Raw genomic sequence first — 22312 nt, forward strand, 5'->3', positions numbered from 1 at the left:
TTGGTTTAACTCCTGTATTAAGAAGATAACAGTAGTTTTAAGATATGCTGACATATCTAAACTCCTAAAGCCAGCATCAAAAAAACCTCAAAACATGAACCTTTAGAAATCATTTCTATACTTAAACTGCAAATTCAAGACTAACTTCACCTGTATAATGCATTCCTATAACTGCATACTTCCAGTAGTGTTTCATAACGCAAGAATTAAAAAGCGAGACCAAACTATTAAGTCATCTGCAACTTCACTCTTTCAGAATTAAAAAAAATATAAATCACTTACTTTTCCTGACTGCAACCTCTGAATTCTTGAATCACATACTTTAATAACATATAATAAACTGTTTATTTGATTTTTTATAGTGTTGATATCTGAAAGCAAAACCAAAGAGGATTAGCAATGCAGATAAGTAAATACATTCTTGTTTCAAAATGTTCTAAAATGTAACACAAAAAGTGACATACCACATATAAAACGTATCAGCTTTGAAAATAAGGGTTTTTTTCAGTTTAAATACCTTACTGATAAAAGTGAACAAGAAAAAAGATTTTTCTTTTTTGTTTTTCAAAATAACTGTTAACTGACTATCCGTTAATATGTAAAGTATTACTGAAATTCAGAACTGCCAGTCAGGCAACGTTTCAATTCAGTAGAAGTATACATACCTAACCATTTTGTCTACAATTAAAAAAAAAAAACCCACACATCAACAAAACCAACATATGAAGATTCAAGTTTTAACACTATTTTATACTATGCTGCATCAGTTTTTATTTCCTAAATTGTTTTAATATTCTTCAGAGATCATACTGATAAATGCATTTCATATTTTGCACAACAATACAGCACTAACCATCTCCTGCTGTATCTAGAGATCGAAGATATTGCAGTTCTTCACTTGCTTTATCTTTCACTGCTTCCAATTCTCCTATATTATCACTTAATTTAATAATATTCATAAAGGCCTCATAGTTACAGTTGGAATCACGAATCTGAAACAAAGTTTTACAGTGTGAAAAACAGAAAACAGGTAAAAGCACATGACATGACTCTTCATTAAATTAATTATTTTGATACAGCACTGCAAAGTGGCATTTTGAAAACACTCTGATGCTTCTAAACATTCTTTTTGATGCTAAAATTTTACATGGACTGAGAAAGGTGATGCACGCATACAGTCAAAACCTATTTCACACCATCATTTTCTGTTTTGATTAAGTACAAAGACACATGGAAAGTGCATTAACATCCTTAGAAAAGACCTTGTCCAAAACCCAACTGACCTTCCTCTGCTATTAACCAGCTCCTTAGCTAAGTAGGCAGAAACTGGTGAAATCACTGAAGAAGTTCCCTGCACGAGTACATGCTCCCAGTGTAATGGCTTCTTAAGATACAGGATTACAAAAAGAATTAAACTATTTTACAATGTAACCTTAACCTACTTGGGGGGAAAACAAAATAGGAAACGGCTGAATTAATATAATGTCTGAAACACTAATTCAGATACCCCTGTAACTACTATTAAGCTATTTCAATACATCCTATTTTCCTACTATTGGCATAGGGTAAACCTGCTCTGGAGACCCAAAGGACTTTATACAAGTGAAGGAAGCCTGCTGTGCTGCTGAGATCCTGGACGCTGTGCTGTGAACACAGCACGAAGCTCAGGGGAAGGCTGGCGGCTTCACAGCATGGGCACCCAGGGGCAGAGGGTTCAGTTCTAACGCTGCCCTTGTGATCCAAAACTGACAACAGTCACTCCACCCACATCCTTCATAAATGCTCACTGTGATGTGGAAATGTAATACTCAGTCTGCACCGCAGAAGTGCACTCACATAAGCTGTGCGAGCAGGGAGCAAAGAGTGCATATTCTTTAATGGAAGATCTACCTAGAAACGTGCTTTAAAGAAAGTAACAGTACAAGCAACACTTGAACGTCAGACATTTTGTGAATATGTGAATTTCACAGCAAAAAGACAAGTTTGGATTAACTTCTGATTTTATATTGAAGCTTCCTAATTTATTGCAAGAAAGTTAGTATTAAACTAAGGCGTTCCTAGAAACATGGAATTAAACTTCTCATATTCAGAAATCCATTTTTTTCATTCAAATCTGATTTTATGTCAAAGATTCTAAAAGGAACCAGAATTTGAGTCATCTCTACTTATTACTTTAATTCATGCAACAATCTTCATTTCATAAGTCTTGTATTAAGTTTTTGAAAGCATTTACTCTTCCTTATTTTTATCGCAGCACATTTACTTCCTCATCTCAGAAAGTGAGAATATTAATATGAATATTAATATTTGGGACACCACCATTATAACAGAAAGCTTTATAAAAACCACAGAACTCTATCTTTGGATGCAGCCGGGGGCAGTGCTCAGTAAATAAAGAACGAGGCCAAGTTACAAATAAAGAACACGTGTGGGAGGAAAGGGGAAACAAAAATTGAAAAGCTTGGTCCATACAAGCAGCAGTACTTTTTCATTTTAAAGCTAGATGCCTGTAAGAAAAGCTGCATGGAAACTTTTACACAAAGTAGAGGTGGCTGGAGTGCACAAAACATTGTACGCATAAACCTGAATTCATTCCCCAGATCAGAATTTTTACTGTGAACTCTTCAGGGTGCATTCAGTGTAGTACTTGAATGCACCTTTCAAGACGAAAACATAGAGAGAATGGGGAGAAATGAAAAAGCAAGCAAACAAACAACAAAAACTCAAACCTTGACTCATGACCTACAACAGATAATCAACTGTAAGAGTAAGTTTCAAGTGGCTTTGCAAAAAAATCAATAAGATTGAAGTGTGAATGTTCTATTTCTGTTGATTTTACTACATATATTTCTTTAAAAAAATGTCTGTTTTGTTTTGTTTTTTAAGATGCATTAGAAAGATATTGAAGACTTTTTTTCTTCCCACTCAGCTAAATTATTACAGGTTACTACAAATATCCCTAAAGAAAACACACCTTTCCAGAGGCAAAAAGAAGATTAAAAAAAACCTTATTACTTGTCATCCTGGAGGTCTCTTAAGCTTTAAAGGACACACTTAAAAAAAGGAGTCAAGGAAAAAAACCAATAGCTTTGAAGGTTACTGCCATACTTTCCACACAGCTAAGTAGAAGCCAGAGGACTAGATGTTACACTTCGCCATACATCTTCCTCAGTCAGTCAAGTTTTGCCAAAAAGCACAGCGAGTACAGATAATACAGACAGTGTGTGTGTATGTACCTGTGTGTGTAAATACATATATAGAAAAAAATTCAGTACAACACCTGTAGGTTCACCATCTCAGCCAATATACCCACTGGTATAACTTTTCTACCAGACACCTGTCTGCCATGATTACAGGAAACACAAGTAAAGCTTGTTTTAAATTTTAAACGTTATAGATCTTACCATCCATATGACATACTGATTAATATAATCAGGATCACTGAGCTGGTTTATTAATGGAAGAAGAATTCCTCGGGAGAGGATTTCCTGAAAAACAAAATAGAATAAACCACTTTAATACATGCATTCATAAAGCTAATGTAACTGCAACAATTTAAAAATAATTGTGTAAAGCCTAAAGAAAAAAATGTGTAATTACAGAAAACATTCAGTAGGCACTACTGCATTCCCTTCCAATTAACACCAGAAGATGTTAATATCAAGAAAAACAACAACCATTTTGTCATGCTTTTCTAATGTTGCTAGAGTTAAAAGAAACTTCAAAAACATTGCACACGAACTGTTCTTTGCTATTAAAAACTTTTCAAGACTGAACTGTATTTAAAATCATCTAATATTTAACTTGGTCCATTTTACAAAACAAAATAAGAACAGCTCAGATATAAAATTTCTGATGGCATTAAACCAAAGAATTGGGATGGTTTTTAGAGTCTGTACTTACCCTGACAAAGTATCGCATGATCTTGTTCTGGAAGTCTCCAGGAGGTAGCAATATATACAGTAAAACCTCACACAGATCCCTTAGGAATCCTACAGAGGGAGAACAAAACAAACAACAAAAAAATACTCAGCACAAATATATATTGTCTTATTAGACATCTTATATCATAAAAACCAAGAGATAAATCCATAAAATGAAATTCAAATATGCACTCATATACATCCTTACAGTCCAAGCATCCCAATAACACCATTCAGACCAAATATAAGCAGCACGGATATAAACCAAAGTGACACAGATCTAGAGTTTCACAACCAAGACAAAAGAAAGCCAAATTCCAAGAATCAAAAAATTAACTCCAACACATAAAGGTTTTTTTTTTCCCCCTCCTTGACACTTTGCCCAAAAAGGTAAACTGATTTTTTCAATTAAGGCTATGGAGCAGTGATAACAAAGGCAGATCTAACAAAAAGTAATAAGAATCTGTGAAACCACCCCCTGCCTCCCAGAAAATATATTTCTACCTTAAAATTGTTCCAATGAAAAGAGAAATAGCTACATATACATATAAAGATAGTATTGCTTTGAAAGTCATATGCTACAATTTCAGTATATTTCATACTGTTAACAGGACTGTTAGTATTTTAGTTTAGTCTGCTATACTAAAATAACTTCAGAGGATAATATTGAGAGACCTTCTTCATCTTTGGGAGAAGTGCAGACTAGGTCACGACAGACTTCTTTTTCCATTTCAACTTCAACCTCAAAGAATGTATCTACAAGTTCCTCAGCTTGGTCTATACAAAAGAAAATAAAAAGAAACATACTTTTCTGTAAAGATCAGAAACTTGAGAGTGAGCTCGAATTATAAAACAAAGCTAACTATATTCCATACAAGTAAGATACCTGGCTACTCGGATCCAAAGCAAAAAGTATTTAACTCATTACATTACCTTTCATCTGATCACCTTTCTCTGCTATTCTTTGCTGAGCTTTTCTGAAAACTCGAAGATGAGTGCCAAAGTCATCAACAAGTCGTGTAGTGAAATAAGGCTGCCAGTCTATTTCCTTTGACCTATCAGAAAAGGGAATCCATGAGAATGAATTATTTTATCCCGAATACAAAGAACGATAATAAATTTCTACTTCTCCTTCAGCCCTGCCAAGAGCCATACTGATACCAAACATGGAAAAACAAATAAATAAATCAGTCTCCTAATCGCCTATTCACTGAATACAAACAAAATATTGTAAAACACCACTCTTGCACCACATTAATATTTATGCTTGATTTACTTTAAGGTAAACATTCATATCTGGAAATAGTGTTCAGATTCACTATATTGTCAAATATCTGTGAAAAACCCTGATATACACAGCCTACTAACATCTACAACCTAAAACTAAAATACTCCTCAGTCATCCTTTCTATCATTTTGGGAGGCACCTAAACAAAATAACTGTCCTCTGAAAATTCTTCTCAGCTGTCTCAAAAGGCCACCAACCAAAACCACCAATAATCCAGACCAATCATCTGTTCAATCAACAAATCACACACAAGCACTAGGTGGCAGCCTTACATCATTCTTCCAAATGTGCCAATCAAAGAAAAAAAAAAATAAAAAAAAATATATCTATATATCTATATCTATATATGTATATAGATGTATATCTCCCTGTACTCATTCTCTCCAGAAGCTCGCAGGACACATGAAGTTAGACATGCTAACACTAATCTAAGACTGCTACCGTTATATCCAACTACAGTCATTACAAATACACAATATCATTTTATCTTAATAATAACAATGAACTGTTGCAGCCCTATGAAACAGATTTGATTTGTGCAGAACAACACAGCTGCAGGGGAGTGGTGGCTACTTCTGAAGAGCTATATTACAAGGAAAAAAACCAAACCAAACAAACAACAAAACAACACCCCACGAAACAAAATAAAACCCACACACCCATTTGACCTGCTTTGACACAAACCCAGTGGTCGATACTCTTCATGAAGTAACTTTGTCAAATACACAAGAACACTGAAATTGAGTAGCCAGGTCCATTTCATGTAAGCACGGGATTGTTTGCTGTAAGGTACTGTTTATTTAGCCTTGCTTTCACTATTTCCAATACTGTTTCCTAGGGTTTCCATTATTTCACAATTAATGAGATATTATGATAATGAATTTTTCCTAGCATTAAACCTTGCTCTCAATCTTGACCTTTCTTGACAGAAAAGCACACTGACCTACATTTTCCAGTCAGACGGAAGGGATAACAAAACCTCAAAATTGCTAAGAAGTTTACTATATTTGGATGACCCACGAACTCTTCTGAAGAGACAACAGATAACAATCAGCACAGTGGGACAAATACCTGAAATCATTACTTAAGAAAGAAAAGAGGAATATAAAAGCATGAGGTACCTGGGCTGAGAAATCAGCCATACTAAAGAAGATAAATAATTTCCCAGGCAAGTTCCCTGACTTCCTGCTACACAATTAAGCAACAACAGAAGAAAACATGAGACAATTAACAAACTATCCATTTATTGTGAATCAACCATATTTTTAGAAAAGATTTACACTTTGTGACATATTATTTTGTTCCCCAGATTACCATTCCTTTAAAAGTACTCATTGCTGTTACATAGTGAAGAGCAATACCACTTTCAAAAGTTATCTGAGTTGATACAGACACTTGAATTAAAGGCTTCCAAGTTGACTCACCTTGGGAATAGCCTTGCTGTTTATATGAAACACACCTGCATATAAAAAGGTGATGATTTGTGCAACTCAATGCTTCAGTTGCAGAAAAAAAGCTATTTGGTAATTTTAGACATTAATCTAAATTCTGAAAAGGCCATTTTGCAAAAGACCATGACTAAAAACATCATTCTCCATTCATTCCTTGAGGGATCAGCAACAGATTGTACTTCTTAGATTATGATCTTAAAATTTTACATGTTCTTTCTGTAAAATGCACTGAACTATGCCAATAGATAAATTTAATCATTTATCTGCTACCACACAATCCACAGAGGTATTTGCTCACTTGCTTAGACAGCATATTGATGTAAATACACATAATCTTACCTGGCAGAAAACTGAACAAGTGCATACTGAAGAGCCTGCCTGATTTCCAGAAGAAACGATTCATCATCACTTAGTGTGTAATACCAATACTGCACATAGTCTCTCAGGGAAAACTGGATTACCTGAAATTGAAAAGGAAAAAATAAAGACAAACTAATGAACAAAAGACAACAAAACATAAAATAGCTTTTTGTGCCTGATAATGCAACATCACTTTTCTTAAAATGTTAGCATAGTGAACTATACTCCCCTACCATTATATGAAATTGTGAGTGAAACAATAAAACTCACATACAGAAACCCCTTTTTCATATTGGTTTACATGCATGCATTACCACTATGCTGAGAAACTATAATATACAGAAAACAGACTCAAATGTTGCCCAATATCCTGGCTCACCCTCCATGTTTTTTCACTTACCACTCTCAAACGTAATAATATTTTTCAACTTCTATTTGTATCTCAACTACTTAGATATTATGTAGTCAATACTTGCAAAAATAAAAATAAGTTGAAGAGTCCTGGTTAGAGCTTACCTGTTGCAAAGGCTCATCGATTATATTTGCCCCTGTCAGTCTTCTGTCAATCTTAATAGGTCTGGCTTCACGTTTCATTTCTTCTATGCACTTGAAAGAGATGAGGAAATGTAACTTTGAAGGTTTTAGCTAAAATTAAAAACCAACTCGACTGTTTCTGATATATGTTCCCCAGATTACCATTCCTTTAAAAGTACTCATTGCTGTTACATAGTGAAGAGCAATACCACTTTCAAAAGTTATCTGAGTTAATACAGACACTTGAAATAAAGGCTTCCAAGTTGACTTACCTTGGGAATAGCCCTGCTGTTTATATGAAACACACCTGCATATAAAAAGGTGATGATTTGTGCAACTCAGTGCTTCAGTTGCAGAAAAAAAGCTATTTGGTAATCCAGTAACAACTTTATAGAACATTCTCCCCATTATTATAATTTATAGAGTAGATAAGATATAATCATATGATGGGTTGGGACCATTAAAGGTCATCTAGTCCAACCTCCCCTGCAATGGGCATCTTCAACTAGGTCAGATTGCTCAGAGCCCCATCCAACTCAACCTCAAATCCTTCCAGGGATGGGGTATCTGCCACCTCTCTGGACAACAATAATATCTTTAGTTTTCACTATTTAGTAAATAATGATGAGGAACTAACCTGAAAACCTACTTCTTGCTTACCATAAAAGGGCAAGTTTGCTAAAATACTAGATCAGAAAGAAATAAAACTCAAATAGTTATAAAAGGAGGCAGGGGATGGACATAATAGCAGCACAAGAGAGTTTGTATTTAAAACCCCAGTTCCATACTTGATTATCAACTCCTGTGCAACTTCACACAGATAATTGTTCAGTAGGTTTAGGGTTTTTTGTTGTTGTTTGGGGTTGTTTGTTTGTTTGTTTTATATTTTTCTTGTTTTGGTTTTGTGGGGGTTTTTGTTTTTCTCTCAGGCTTTTTACCCATTGCAGTTTATGCTGTATGTCAGAAGAGAAATTACTCTTTTATACCACCACTACTTCACAGATGAGTCTTTAAAAAGTAATCAATGACGGGGCAAAAAAATAATTTTACTGAAGGACTTGCAACTCAAAGCAGTTAGAATTACTTCATCAGAGCTGACTTTTGACAAGTGACATACTGAAGAAGTAAACTTTTTAGCAGTGCTTCTCTGAGTAGACTAATATAGTGTCTTTCTACAAACTTAAGACGAAATCTGCAATAAACCCTTTATTTTCACAGAAATAACAATGCAACAACCTACAGTATTGTTCAAAAAATCAAGTTATTTTATTTATTGATCTAGAGAGAAAGTTATGCCTCTGTCGGAAACAGAAGAACTGACAAAAACTATAAATGAAAACATTTTAAACCACATGTTCAGTGTTTCTATTCTACGTGACTTCCCCTAAGTATCTCTCATTCAACCCAGTTAACAGTGAATGGCAGTGAAACACCTGAGGCCAGAAAACATTCCTCCTACTACTTACACCAAGTGCATATCACAACACAAAAGTATTTTCTTGCAAAATCCTGTATATTTTTTACTTTCAAGACAAGACAATGGTTCAATGCTACTTTGATATGAATTAAGTTCACTCATACTCAAACAACACTCCAGCTTTAGTGAATTTGCAAAGTACCTTGTCTTGACAGTGTCAAAAATACAAAAAAACACAGAATGGAATTATTAAGTATTTTACTAAGCTCAACATAGTTCAAATTTCCCAAAAATAGTTAAAAGAGTCTGAAGACTGCATGCATTAAACCACATTTGGAAAACACAGAAGAAAAAGCAGCAGCAAAAAAAAGCAGCAGCCAAGAAAAAGAAAAAAAAAAAACAAAAAAAAAGACAATGACATAGAGAATACACAAAGTTACTTTGTAAAAACTTGGTAAAAATTTGAATGTTCATACGCTCATGGATTTCGAGTTTGGGTCTGGACTTCAGGAATTCATGTTGTCCAACCTCCTGCTCAAAGCAGAGCCAACTACAAGGCTAGATCTGTCTTTCACATTCTTTCATCTCCAGTGTACATGCAGTACAAGTTCATTTCCTTTTGATATGTCTAAAGACACCTAAAATTTAGAATAACTGCTTTTATTTCATTGCAGCTACCACAGCTGACCACAGCTCTCACTTGGAAAGCACTGCCAGCTTTAAGTCCGACCTTCCAGACACCAACTTAGAAGACGAATTTAAAAGGAAGCACCCAACTCGCATGATGAAAACTTTCCGATTTGACTGTCACTTCATACAAAACAGTAGTCTGCCATACTCTACCAGTATTAAATCACTAGTTAGGAAAAAAATAATATTATTCATTATTATTAAATTTGACACCTACTCACTTCATGTTGAGCAGGCAGGAAGCACTTACGAAGAACGTGGGATGTACACTCTGCAAAGTGCGATGCAACGGAGTACAAGAAAACCAAGTACATAAGTGCAGTGACAGAGGAGACTTCAGACTTTTCCTTCGCTGCATAATAGATAGTTTTAAAGTCCTTTTTTGAAACTACACTAGGTAACTGTTAAATATGAAAAATGCCCCGTTTGGACTGTGCCACTATTTCCCAAATCACATACTTGCAGTCACAGGTCATGGGCTTTCATGAGTGGGCAAGACACAGGGGATTTACACATCTGCATCAAATTGATAATAGAGCATATGACCAAATGACGCAAAATAAATAGATTCACAGACTGGTCAGGGATCAAATATGGAACTAGCACTGACAGCAGTGATAACTTATCCCATAGTAATTTGGCAATATTGTACCCAGCCTAAAGAAACTTCTTGTCTTTCAGATGAAGCGTAAGAGACATCATTATGATAACTGCACACTTCTGGTTAAGATGGACCGAATCTATATTTTTTTATTGAAAATGGCATTCCTGTTAACAGTTCAGAAGGCTCTAAACTTGCTTTTCATTCAACATTATTTTAATATAAACCTGCAGCCAACCGTGTATTTAACAGAGCCAGTACATTACAGCATCATCAAATACATTCCTGACACAACACTTATATAAAGCAAACTTGCAAAAGGAAAAGCAGGTTTAATCCTAATTTTTAACGTCCCTACATGTATGCAAACAAACAAAAACCAGCAGAAAGGTAAATAATCTTACATCAAACTTACATAACTATTTCTCCTTAACATAAGGCATTCATTATATATTCACTAACAAGTACAGTAAAAGGCAACAAGGAAACCTATGTGCACCAAATCCTGTATTGTAACTTAAGAGTCTGCTACATTCTACACATTATTTTCACCCACAGTTTTGGTGCTCTGAATTATAATCAACACAACTCTGACTGCCTTTGGGGAAAAGAGCTTCTTATAAAGAACCAACATCATCAGGTTACTTCTGAAAATATACTATCGCAAAATAACTTAATCTTGAGGTGAGTTTGGTTTGTACTTGGTTCATGAAAGAAGCATATCCTATACATTAGCCACTTGAAAGAATATTCATTATTCAAGACCACTTAGGACCACAATGGTTTTAAACATAAAAACAATTTCAAGTTAAAAATATTACTTTGCAATAAAGGTAAGTCAGCAGAAATTTAATACAGAAACAGCAAATACAAATCCCAAGTGAACCACACATTTGATTTTGATTAGGACTCTTCTTGCACTGCTACTGAAAAGCTCAGCTAAACTATCCAATGCTATTTTAATACAGTGGCAAAAATGAAATACAAAATGCTATCGTAGAAGACAAACACATTTTAGCTGGAACAACTTCAAACAGTATTTGGTAAGCCAGCTAAAAATAAATACCTTTGTACTAAAAAACTTAAATCCAGAGACTAGTCGAGACAGGCCAGTTGATAAAAGTGATGTGTCAATAATCCACACTCAAATCAGAAGACAAATTACTGAATTTGTGAGGATTACACACACAAAAAAAACCCCAAATATGTTATTGTTTTATAAAGCAACCAGAACGAACATATTTACTGAGCTCAAGGAAGTAATATGAATGTAAAAAAAGTTTCAACAATGTAGAGAAAATGAAAAAGACAGTAAAACTTCTTACAAATCTGCTCTCAAAACATGAGACATAAGCAACACTCCACAAGCTATATTATGTAAGACCTAAAGTCTATCCAGCACTAAGAATATAGGCCCCTAAAATGAGGTTTCATTAATGGAACAGAACCATTAGTTGATTGCTGACTTGCCCTTTTTCAGCCTTCAACTTTGTGTTTTTCATTTGGACCAGTGACGTTACTTTATGGTTTAAAGTATACTTTAGTTCCAGATTTGTCTTAACAGATTCAAAGTGATTCTGTTCACTTTCCGAAGTGAATCGTTTCACTTAAGTGAAAAGTCACCAAAAACAACAACAACAAAAAGCTATTAGAAAACATACTGGTTAATCACAAAATAAATTACTTTCAATGTGCTACAGATAATAAAGTTGAACATTCCCCCGCCTTCACAGACCACATGAAGTGTGACAGATAAGAAAGGGCAGGATATTTCAGTCAAAACAGTTACAAGATTAAAAATAACATTAACGAGGAATCTCTGGGTTAAAGTGTTTTCTTTGTTATGATGAGTGCAAATGGATTGGGCCAAGACATTTATAATCTTCTGAGGTACCAAGATGTATCGGTTCATAAACAAGAAATTCCAATAAATTCTACCTCTTGGCTATTAATAATTTATTCTGTAGTAAACAGATGCAGATTTATCCAATTAGGAACCCTGAATTTAGGTCCATCAACCGCAATTATGTGTCTGTTAACAACTCAGAAAAAAAGGAGCTGAGAAGGGGATCCCACTCCTGCTCCACTACTTTGTATACATTTCCAGGATTTTTACTTGGTCTTAAAGACAGTCAAAGATGACAACTTCTACATGCTTGGAGTACTGTAAATCTAGACTTAACAGATCAGTCTTCTTATCCAGGCAAGAAACTTTCTGACCACAACCAAAAGAATCAGAACTGGTGAGACTACAGATCCATCGATGGAAGAATCTTAAATAGTCACAACAATTGCACAAGAAAAATCAAGAAGGAGCTACCACTCTCCTCTCCAAAAAAAAACATGTGAGTACTCTAGGAAGGAATAGTTTAGTAATTGCCTCACAGATAATATTAGGTGGTTACACCTTACTCATTTCTCAAAATGAAGCCAGAAACAATACTTGAAACAACCTTTCCATAAATGCTTAAAAAGCTTTTATTTCAAAAAGAAAAATTCTTTCATTTCACTTGCACATTGCAGAGGACTCAAAACATAAACCCAGGATTCTTTACCATGGGAAACAGGTACAATTCCCAGATTAAAACTGATTATTAGTGTTATTCTAATTTTCAAAGTCATAAAATGTGATCTAGGTGGTTAGACCAGTAAACTCTCCTTACCTTAGGGATCCCAACTGATGTACAAGGAAGAAATGAATGTTCACACTGCTCAAGGTATTTTTCTGAGTTGCTTTTTCCAAATAAAAGAGTAACCACAAAACCCCTAAAATGGAAAAAGAAGGGTCAGCTAGAATAACAGTTATCTTCCCCCACACCCCCTCTCCCAGTATTTCATTGCAAGTTACAGAATGGCAATATATGCCAATTCTCACTGTTTACTCTCCTAGTACAGTGGTCTTCCACAGTGCAGCATGCTGCTCAAAATAACTGACACAAAGCTAAGGACGAAGTTTCCCAGATTTTTTATTATCAGTCTCAATATATTCTTATCACACAGCAGAACTATATAGCACAGTCTATACTAGGGAGCCTGCTGCATGAGAAGCAGGTGATGGTATGCTACCTGGGCTCACAAATATTAGTACACAGAAAGAGGGGCAGTACACACATAAGCTGCTCTGGTTTCTTTTACTTCAACACTATGAAGAAATAAACTCTTTACAGATACATTTAGGCCACTGCACTGTAGCACAAACAAGCCACAGAAACACAGAACAGGAAGAAACTGATACAGTAAGTACAGTAACTAACTACTGACTGCATATGTTTAAACAAGAAGAAAATTTTAAACTGGGAACCCCTTTTAAGCTGCAAAGAAAAAAATAACAAAACAAAACAAAACGAAAGCAAACAGTAGTCCTGTCAGGCTGCATGAGAACAGAATCAAGGGAAACATCAAAACCAAAGTTTTTTTGAGGGTTTGTGAGTTTTTTGGGATGTTGGGGTTTTTGTTCTTGTTGTTTTTAATCAATTCAGCACGCAAAATCTAAATAAATGCACTCCTGGATCATTTAGAATGTTAGATCAGAAATTCATTGTCTTCTTTCCTCACAATTCTACAATGATATTTAAATTATGACTTATTGTTAGGCAGGACAGCAGTTAATTTTATTATTGTTTTCTTTATGATATAATGAAGGCATAAGGAAAAAGCAACCATTACAAAAATTCAACTTTGCTACAACAGCATTAATTAATTTACAATTTACAACACTAGGATACAAAAACACATAAACAGAAAGCTGGTTTTACTGAGAAATAGATGAAAACCTAAAGGCTGTGCCAATTATAGCAAAACCAAAGTATGTAGTCTTTGAACAAAGTCAAGCATTAAAAAAAAAAGGATAATACAATGTTACTGCTGCTCAGACTAGCCTTGGGATGGCAAAATACACACGGCTTTTTGCACAAATTTCAAGCAGTCAATTTGAAGGCCAGCTGACCAACATTCGTGACCACAGGAACTCACAAAGTTATTTCAAGCTTGAAACATGACGGAACAGTATCTTCTATTAATATCAATCACTGCTGATATACAATACTCTTAGATGATTAGAATAAAATTCCTCACTGAGGTAAAATACACTGTTTGAAGGTTTTAATTCCCATATTGGCAAACATTCTTTATAAGTACCCCAGAGGCTCAGTAATTAAGAAGCAGGGAGGTGGTCATTTATACTGGAACAATGCCAGGAGGAAAAAAAAAAAAAAAAACACACTACATAAAATTATTACTGGTAATGTGAAAATGCATAAGAAAATTTAACTTGATACTCTGATTCTCTCACAGTCATCCTGACCTGCCAAGCACATGTACTTCCTACGTATGAGGACAAAAAATAAAGGTCTAATTACTCTTCTGCTCCAGATACTTCCAGACAGCTTTATGATTGTAACACCAATGGTGCTAGTAGCATCATAACTCAGATCAAGGACAAAAACTCTCAATATTATTTTCACTATGCTTAGAAGTTAACTAATGTTTTGGCTTGGAGAGACAGGTGTTTTGTTGGTTTATTTTTAATTATTAAAATGTTAGAGTTTTCATTATCTATCACTTTTCTATTAGAAACATCAGTCTTCTTTCAAAGAAAATAGTATACACCTTTTTTTTTTTTGGCTAAAAATAAGTTTTAACTTCAAGCATGTATCAGCAGCCTGGGGAAGAGGTCTTTCTCTTCTTCTTTTTAAAAAGAGTGAATCTTGGAAATAGCTGGCTATATATATGTTTTCTCTCAAATATTATGACATTTCTAAAGTTAATAACTTAATTAAAAATACTAATATGCTACCAAAATAATTTAAGTATATGCTCAGTTTCTTAGATGCCTCTATGTATTTTCATTCTTAAGCAAGGAATGCTAAAAGCATTTGCCTCTGTAGCAGAAATTAATACATTTTATTCTCTACTGACCATTCAGTACAAATTGGTAGATGAATTCATCAAGAGGATATTCAACACACTAAATGAGAAATCATTTTAGTCTTTCTTCTAAATGAACAAAGCAGAAAAAAGAAAAATATTGTATTTTACTTGAATTTTTGTTAAGTTTTTTTAAAGATTATTGGAAGACCAGATCTACATAGAGGCAGATTAACAACAGAACAAAGGTGACAGATAGAAAAATGAAGTCTACATTTTCCCATCAAGTCTAAAAAGTAACAGACTCAGCTGAATGGTTTGTGAAAGTCAAAAAGCAGCTTCAGAACCACTCCCGATTTGGTCAGCAGTTAAAATCATCAGTGCAGGCAGCCAGTCACATATATGTGGGTATGATTAAGTATCAATAATTATGTTTTTAGACGACAGAGCAAATTCTTTTAAACAGCAAAGCAGTGGATGGTCCAAGAAATTTCAATTCTCACAACACTGGAAGGCTAAGCCTGTTGCCAGAGCCACGATTCAGATTATTTTTATTTTACTCCTTTAGGATGGAAAGAGAGAAGGAGAGAGAGTAAGGTAAGAAACATACAAGGTACAAAGAAAAGGCAGATGGTAAGACCGGCCCAGCACTCAGGTTAAGAGGTTCGCACCAATACTTGAAGACAAAAAAATTTCATGAATATGAACACTTCACAATGACATTGACTACACAGGTTAAAGAAGCAATATCTTTTGCCTCCTGCTTTTGGTGGAAAGAGCTCAGCTTCCTAAGCAATGAGTTAATAGATTCCAAAATGTAGAGGGACATACTACAAACCAAAAAAAATATTCTATAAATCAGTCTTGAAACAAAACAAAGGCAGCTTTTGATCTAAAGCCTTCATTTGTACACATAAATTATTTCAGTATCCTTCCATCCACATAACAGCACACTTACTAGAAGATACGTATGTAAGAGGAAACACACAGCTAAGAGTAAATAAAAAAGAAATAATTAGCATATAACAGAAGGGAAACCATATGAACGGATTGATCGTGTTGACAAAGCTATGGCATCAACATTGTTTCCCACTGCAACTCACTGCCATATACTTTAAATGGTCAGGTCAATATTAAGGGTGCAACCAGCCACAATTCAACATTTTCTTTTGTTAGAACTGCAAAATGTGACAGAAGTGAACTCCCAGCTAGTGGCAGTCAGAAACTGCTGATATATGCCACTGGTTTTGAGCAAGTAATAAAAAGCTAGAAAACTGCATGCCAAATTGCATAAGGACTCCAACTTTAAACATAAAATTCTAACATAAAACTCCATGTCCAAAATTGTTATTTTGCTCCAGATAAGGGTAAAGCATTAAGGAAAGTATTATAATATTAAACCAGAATCAGATTTTCTTAATTTATATAAATGATGTTATGATATATAATTGCTAATCGTAAGTAAAAACTTATTTCATAACATTAATTTCTGCTGGTTTCCAAGAGAAATAGTACCCAGTATTTTGCATAACTTTAAAGGAATTAATTCAAAAATAAAAGGCTGGCAAGAATAATTTAGACAAAAATCTATTTGACCTAGTTAGCACTCACAGATCTGTATGCTGAATGTTAAAAGTTAAAGTAGGTGTGTCACTTTGAAAAAGATTAATAGTGTAAAAAAAGGGCCAGACCACAGTCTTGGCCAAGAAGATGAGTATGTTAAAGCTGCAGAGTAACTGCATTCTACTGGAAGGGCTGTGACTTTGTATCTACCCAAGTAATGACATAATAGGAAGATGGATACAAATTCTGCTTGAACAAACATAGTACCACAAGACTAATTTATCCCTAAGAAGATCAATGTTAAGTGACTAGCTACAAAAATGAACCAAAGCAGCAAAAGAATGACAGCAAAGAGCTATCAGAGGTGAGCTGGGAAGGAGCCAGCTCAGGCACCAGAGGCTGTCACAGCAGGAAGGTGTGGTCGACTTCAGACACACTCCATGAGAGCTGCTGGGACCGTGGGCTTTGGAAAACCAAGCAAATGAAACTGAGCAAGGAAGGACAAGCTTCTAATAAATTATAATATCCCACATTATTTTTCATTCTCCAAACGCTAAGGAAGTAGTAATACAAAAGAGTAAATGGAGTAAACTCTTGCCCTTTGGATGAACTCTTTGCCTTCTGCCCTGGACAAAGAGCCAGCAAAATATGCCAATCATGCACGTATCAAGACTTAACAGGACAAAAGCATTGACTCTGAAGTTAGTTTTATTTCAATTAAATCCTCTCTCTGGTAGACTGACTACTCTGATTTCTCAGAGATGGAATTCCAAGTTTCACAGAGCTGAAACCCAAGTGTAGCAGCTCTAATTCTAGCTATTAAACTCTTACATTTTTTATGAGACATACAGGAACACACATATATTCTGTACTGTATCCAATATGAAGGTTAAAAGGATGTTTCAAAGGAAGAAAAAAACAACTAAAGATAGCCCAAACACCCTGTTAGAAGTCAAGTAGGTCTTTGAGAACCTACAAGTGTTACCATCCTGCAAATTAGCCTTATGAGCAAGAGTAAAGAGAAATGTCCCACTAATACATTTAGACTTGGCATTAAAAATAAAAGTTGTAATGGTTACAAGACAGACATTATAAAATACAATGCAATAATGATGGCTAAAGACTATAAAAATGTCACCTGCTTGCTCCCTTGCTGTCTATAGATAAAATACAAGAAGTCTGCAGCTGCTGAACTCATCTAGTTGTTCAAGATGCAGCATCATTTCCACACACCCAGGAAAACACCCACTCACTTTCCTCATAAATGAAGTATCTTAGGTAGGAAAATGAGACTGCGATAAGAGGACATAATTACTTAAAGTACTTGGGAAAAGAACTGACACTGTAACAGAAAGTATGAAGTTAAACATTGGTTTTATGTATTTGTCCTCCAACACGTGTTATAAATAGTTTGGCGTGTTGTTGTTGTTTTGGTTTTTTTTAATCAAAAATCTTATTTTTGCCTGGGCAAATGTAGCACAAGCACTATTCAATAGCAAAAAAAAAAGAACCTTTTGATAAAATCAAGATCTCAAGAAAAAAACTTGGCTCATTAAGAGCTGCTCAAATGTGGAAGTATTAATCACACAGAAGTCACTTCAGACTTTCAGAGCAAACTACTTTCTAACATACACATAAAAATTTTACTTTCATAGTGAATTACACAAAACATGAAGTAGTATACTTACCCACCCACAAAGCAGAGGATATAAAATGCTAAGTAAAATATAGCGAAGGGTCCAAAAGTTACTAGAAAAAGCACAACACCAAGACTTCCCCATCCCCATATGGAAAGACTGGCCTGTAAACAAGAACACATGGAAAAGGAATAATTAATATGATATTCGTACAACTTCAAGTCTCCAAAGCAGTATTTGTAGTTTCTACAAAGCTTTATACATATCAGATACATATGAAATAAGTTTTGCTTGATGCAGTAAAAGTGATCTTAATTTTTTAAAAGCATATTGCTATCAAGTTATATTGTGGGCTAGTAGTCCAGTTTAGCCAACATTAGAACATTTTTCTTTCAAATATTGTTACCCATCTCTTGCTTCAGATGCAACTATCGCCCTTTAAAGCATTATTTCTTTCTCTTCTCTCATTTAATGTACTTTTATTTCTTGAGATCCATCTTTTTTTACCCCTGTGAAATTCTCCACTACTGCCAGGCTTTGTAACAGAATAGGGAGAGATTAATACAATGTAATTTCACACAATTAAACATGTAATTTTCCACAGCCAAGCAAGGCTATTTCTTCCATAGATCAAATCAGTTGCAAGACCAAAAAAAGTGTCTCCTTCTCCAGTCAAGTCACACACAGGTCAGCAGGCACACCAGATATTTGGTGCAAATTTACTTTTACTCTTTCCTTAACACAAAAGAGATGGAAACTTAAGAAACTGGCTACTGTATCTAACAATTTTTACCACAGAAATCAAGAACCAACAGTTCTTTGACATACCTAAATACAATTCTATTTTTAAATCAGCAAATTCAATACATAAAAAAGAGGGATCACAGCTGAGCATCTTCTCCATGCAGGTATTACCATGTTCCTGGAAAAAGGTCAGTCTTAGCAGGCAGGACTGACACTTTGGCCATGGGGGGAGATGAGAGTTGTTTGGGAAGCCCGTGGTGCAGCTGAAGGCAGCCACAGGCACATCTGTGGGGCTGGTGGCATTTGGGGGCTGTTGGCTACGTAACACAGCAGACAAAACCTTACCTGTGCCAGCAGATTCACCAGGACTATGAAAAATGCAGCAAAGTTCAGGTTATCGTGCCAATATAGATTACAGCGTAAGTGCATTCATATACATGAATACATACACACACACTTGATCTATCTAGATAGATACGTGTATGCATGTATATCCACATACACGCAGGGTAATCTAAAGAGTGGGGTAGTGAAAACGTGACTGAACTGAGCTACAATAGTTTTGGACCTTCACAATACTGCAATGCAGTCAACAAAGATTATATAAATCAAATTCAATCTAGTCTCGAGTTCAATATGGAAAGCATGTTTCAGCCAAGTCCCAGGAGTGTGAAAGCGATGATGACAAGTATTTATAGGCCACCAAAACTGTCTCCAGCTCCAAGGTTCTCAACTTTTCTTTTTTTGTTGTCTAATTTACGCCTTTCCTAGCCGTGATCCAATGACACCCTGATGGGAACTCAGACAACTGTGATGTCAACAAGTAACACTAAGAAAGTATTTAAATAAACTCGTCTTGCAGTCTGACATGTAGAAAACAAAGATGGTGTTTGATCTCGGCAGAAAGCCCTGTTTTAGCTTTTAATATGGAGTACAGGGGAAGCTGGACTACAGCTCTTATTTCTCTAAAGGGACTATTTAGACTTCATCTTTCCATCTTAGGCAAGGGATTCAGAAAAATCAACTTCCTGACAAAAAAAGTTTTAAAAATTCTATAAACAATGAAAAATAATATAAATGAGGCTCCTACATGAAGCAGCTTTGGTTCTTTACAGAGAGCAAGACATCAGACCGCCCAAAAGCAAAATCATAGCTCTAAAGAGAGACTGTTTCATAGATGTAAACTGTAATAATCAGAATTTAATTATTCCTATTTTAATGTAAGTTTAATGAAACATTGAGATTAAATTCTATTTGCTTCCTCATTAAAGCTTCTTAGAGAGAGATAGAGAAGCTATAGTGGCTTTTCTCTTAGTGTTTGAGGCTGGAAAAAAATACAATTGTCTACACACTTCAATTAAAAAGTGCTGCAAGTCAAAAACTGGATTGCAAGTGATTCAGTTCTCTTCAAGCTGAAAAAGTGCTTTATTAGATGATATTAACCATACAATCCACACAGCTAAAATGCCAAAAAATGGTGCTACAATAAAGAAAAAACAAACTTGGCCCCAGTTGAATAGTAGATTTCGTTGACTCATAATAAGTACATGCATAGACAAACTGCTTGGGGGATGGGGAGGAGAGAGAGAGCAGGACACCAATCTAAAGAAAACTGTCAAATACAACAATTAACTAAGAAAGACATGAGCTCTCATTATACATCTACATTTCAATACACAAAGAAGATTCTTCGTATTCATGCCCTCAGAAATGCATTTTAACACTTCTGCAGAGCAATACAAGCAAGCAGAAGATATGCACATAAAAGATCACATTTAATGATGGTCTTTTTTGTCAAAAAAATCAGAATGCTTAATGGCATTGTTCAAAAAAAGTTGAAGTTCTAAATATGGGATAAGGACTCTCAGTGACTTGACAAAACTTAATTAAACTAGATGGCAGAATGCATATTCAGAGTTGCATGAATGCATAATTAACAATGAAAGCACTATAATTCTAACAGATAAAACAGTGACCTTTTGTCCTATGCTCTAGTTTTGCAATTTAGCGTATGGCTACAGAGATTCAAATCTCATTTGGTATTTTAATAGGATTTCTTAAAACTCACATAACTTGGTACACTGTAGTAAGTACAACAGATACTAGCCCAATTCTTGTATACTTTAGATAAGTGGTTTATAGTCATGGATTCTGAGACATTAAAAGGGATCTAAACATCAGCATGGTTCCATTTAAGCTGACTGTAAATAAAACTTCCTGTAACTTCACATTTGTTGAAGGGACTTAAGCAGTATGACTTCCAGACAAAACTGAAAACTTTGAAGTTCCTTTACCATGTCAAAAATCAACTATTAAAGGCAAAAAACAAAGTCCAAACTTCACAAAAATATATTACTAGGCAGCTGGTCAGTACTGTGAAACTAGCTCAGGTATTTAAATTCAAACCTCACTACTTAAAACTTACCAGTAAGTTTTATTTATAATATCACCTTTTAATAGAGTCAGATTTACCGAAGCTCTGCCTAGCCTTGCTAAAGCTAACTGCAGGGTGAACACTGCTCACTCCTGACAGAAAGAACAAACCAGCCTTCTGAAGAGATGGTGTAATGCTGGCATGTAAGTAGCAGCTATCGAGACCCTTTGAAAGAAGCTGACACACCCTAGGGTGGGACGCAAACTTCCAAACTGAACTGTCGTGGTACTATTGATCAGATTTCAAGTATCTAGGAGAGTTATCTCAATGCTAGAAAATAATATAGGCCTCAATCCTGTGGTAGGTATGTATGGGTACATACTGTATACATACATAAATGCACACACATGTGGAAGATCTTTATTCCAGATCAACCACCATTCCACCTCATCAGTTTTAGCCACTTTTGCTTACCATCACTACAGATGCCGTGTGTTAGACCCACCACTGCCACTGCTTCTCTTTCATGTCTAAAGTCTTACAAATAAGAGTTCTGCAGTACTTTAATAAGGTCATATACACAAAGGCCTAATGTAGCATCATATTCACTCACAGGAATTTTCTGCCTCTGGTGTGGAACTGCTCAAGCGAAATAAATTGCAACTGCAGCAAAGGGCTGCCAGTAAGCCCAAACAGTGCACTGAAGAGCTGCATCAGGTGGAAGAGACACACCAATGTGAATATTCACATGAGCTTGATTCAGTTGTTACAGATAATAAGACTATCACCTCTTAATGACACCTGCTTTTTTTTTTTTTTTTTTTGACAAGGCTTTGTCCATTTTTCCCATTGAATGTTGGCAGT

At 35.1% G+C, this 22312-nt stretch overlaps 1 protein-coding gene across 8 annotated transcripts in view; it reads right to left on the bottom strand.

Annotated features, from left to right (window-relative positions):
- SNX13 (sorting nexin 13) overlaps positions 1-22312 on the bottom strand; it is an 84199-nt gene that overhangs the window by 30254 nt on the left and 31633 nt on the right. For all 8 annotated transcript variants that reach the window (XR_010470062.1, XM_065051238.1, XM_021299041.2 and 5 more), the window contains exons 2-11: positions 18382-18494; positions 12928-13030; positions 7539-7628; positions 7002-7123; positions 4857-4978; positions 4599-4700; positions 3904-3992; positions 3405-3488; positions 854-992; positions 283-371 (exon numbers count right to left, since the gene is read on the bottom strand). Coding sequence is in view for 7 of the 8 variants with exons in the window: in XM_065051238.1 (XP_064907310.1) it covers positions 283-371; positions 854-992; positions 3405-3488; positions 3904-3992; positions 4599-4700; positions 4857-4978; positions 7002-7123; positions 7539-7628; positions 12928-13030; positions 18382-18494 (1053 nt within the window). In the remaining variant the exon portion in view is untranslated. The remainder of the gene's footprint in view (positions 1-282; positions 372-853; positions 993-3404; positions 3489-3903; positions 3993-4598; positions 4701-4856; positions 4979-7001; positions 7124-7538; positions 7629-12927; positions 13031-18381; positions 18495-22312) is intronic.

Source organism: Columba livia, chromosome 2 (assembly GCF_036013475.1).
Source record: "Columba livia isolate bColLiv1 breed racing homer chromosome 2, bColLiv1.pat.W.v2, whole genome shotgun sequence".
Taxonomy (NCBI): domain Eukaryota; kingdom Metazoa; phylum Chordata; class Aves; order Columbiformes; family Columbidae; genus Columba; species Columba livia.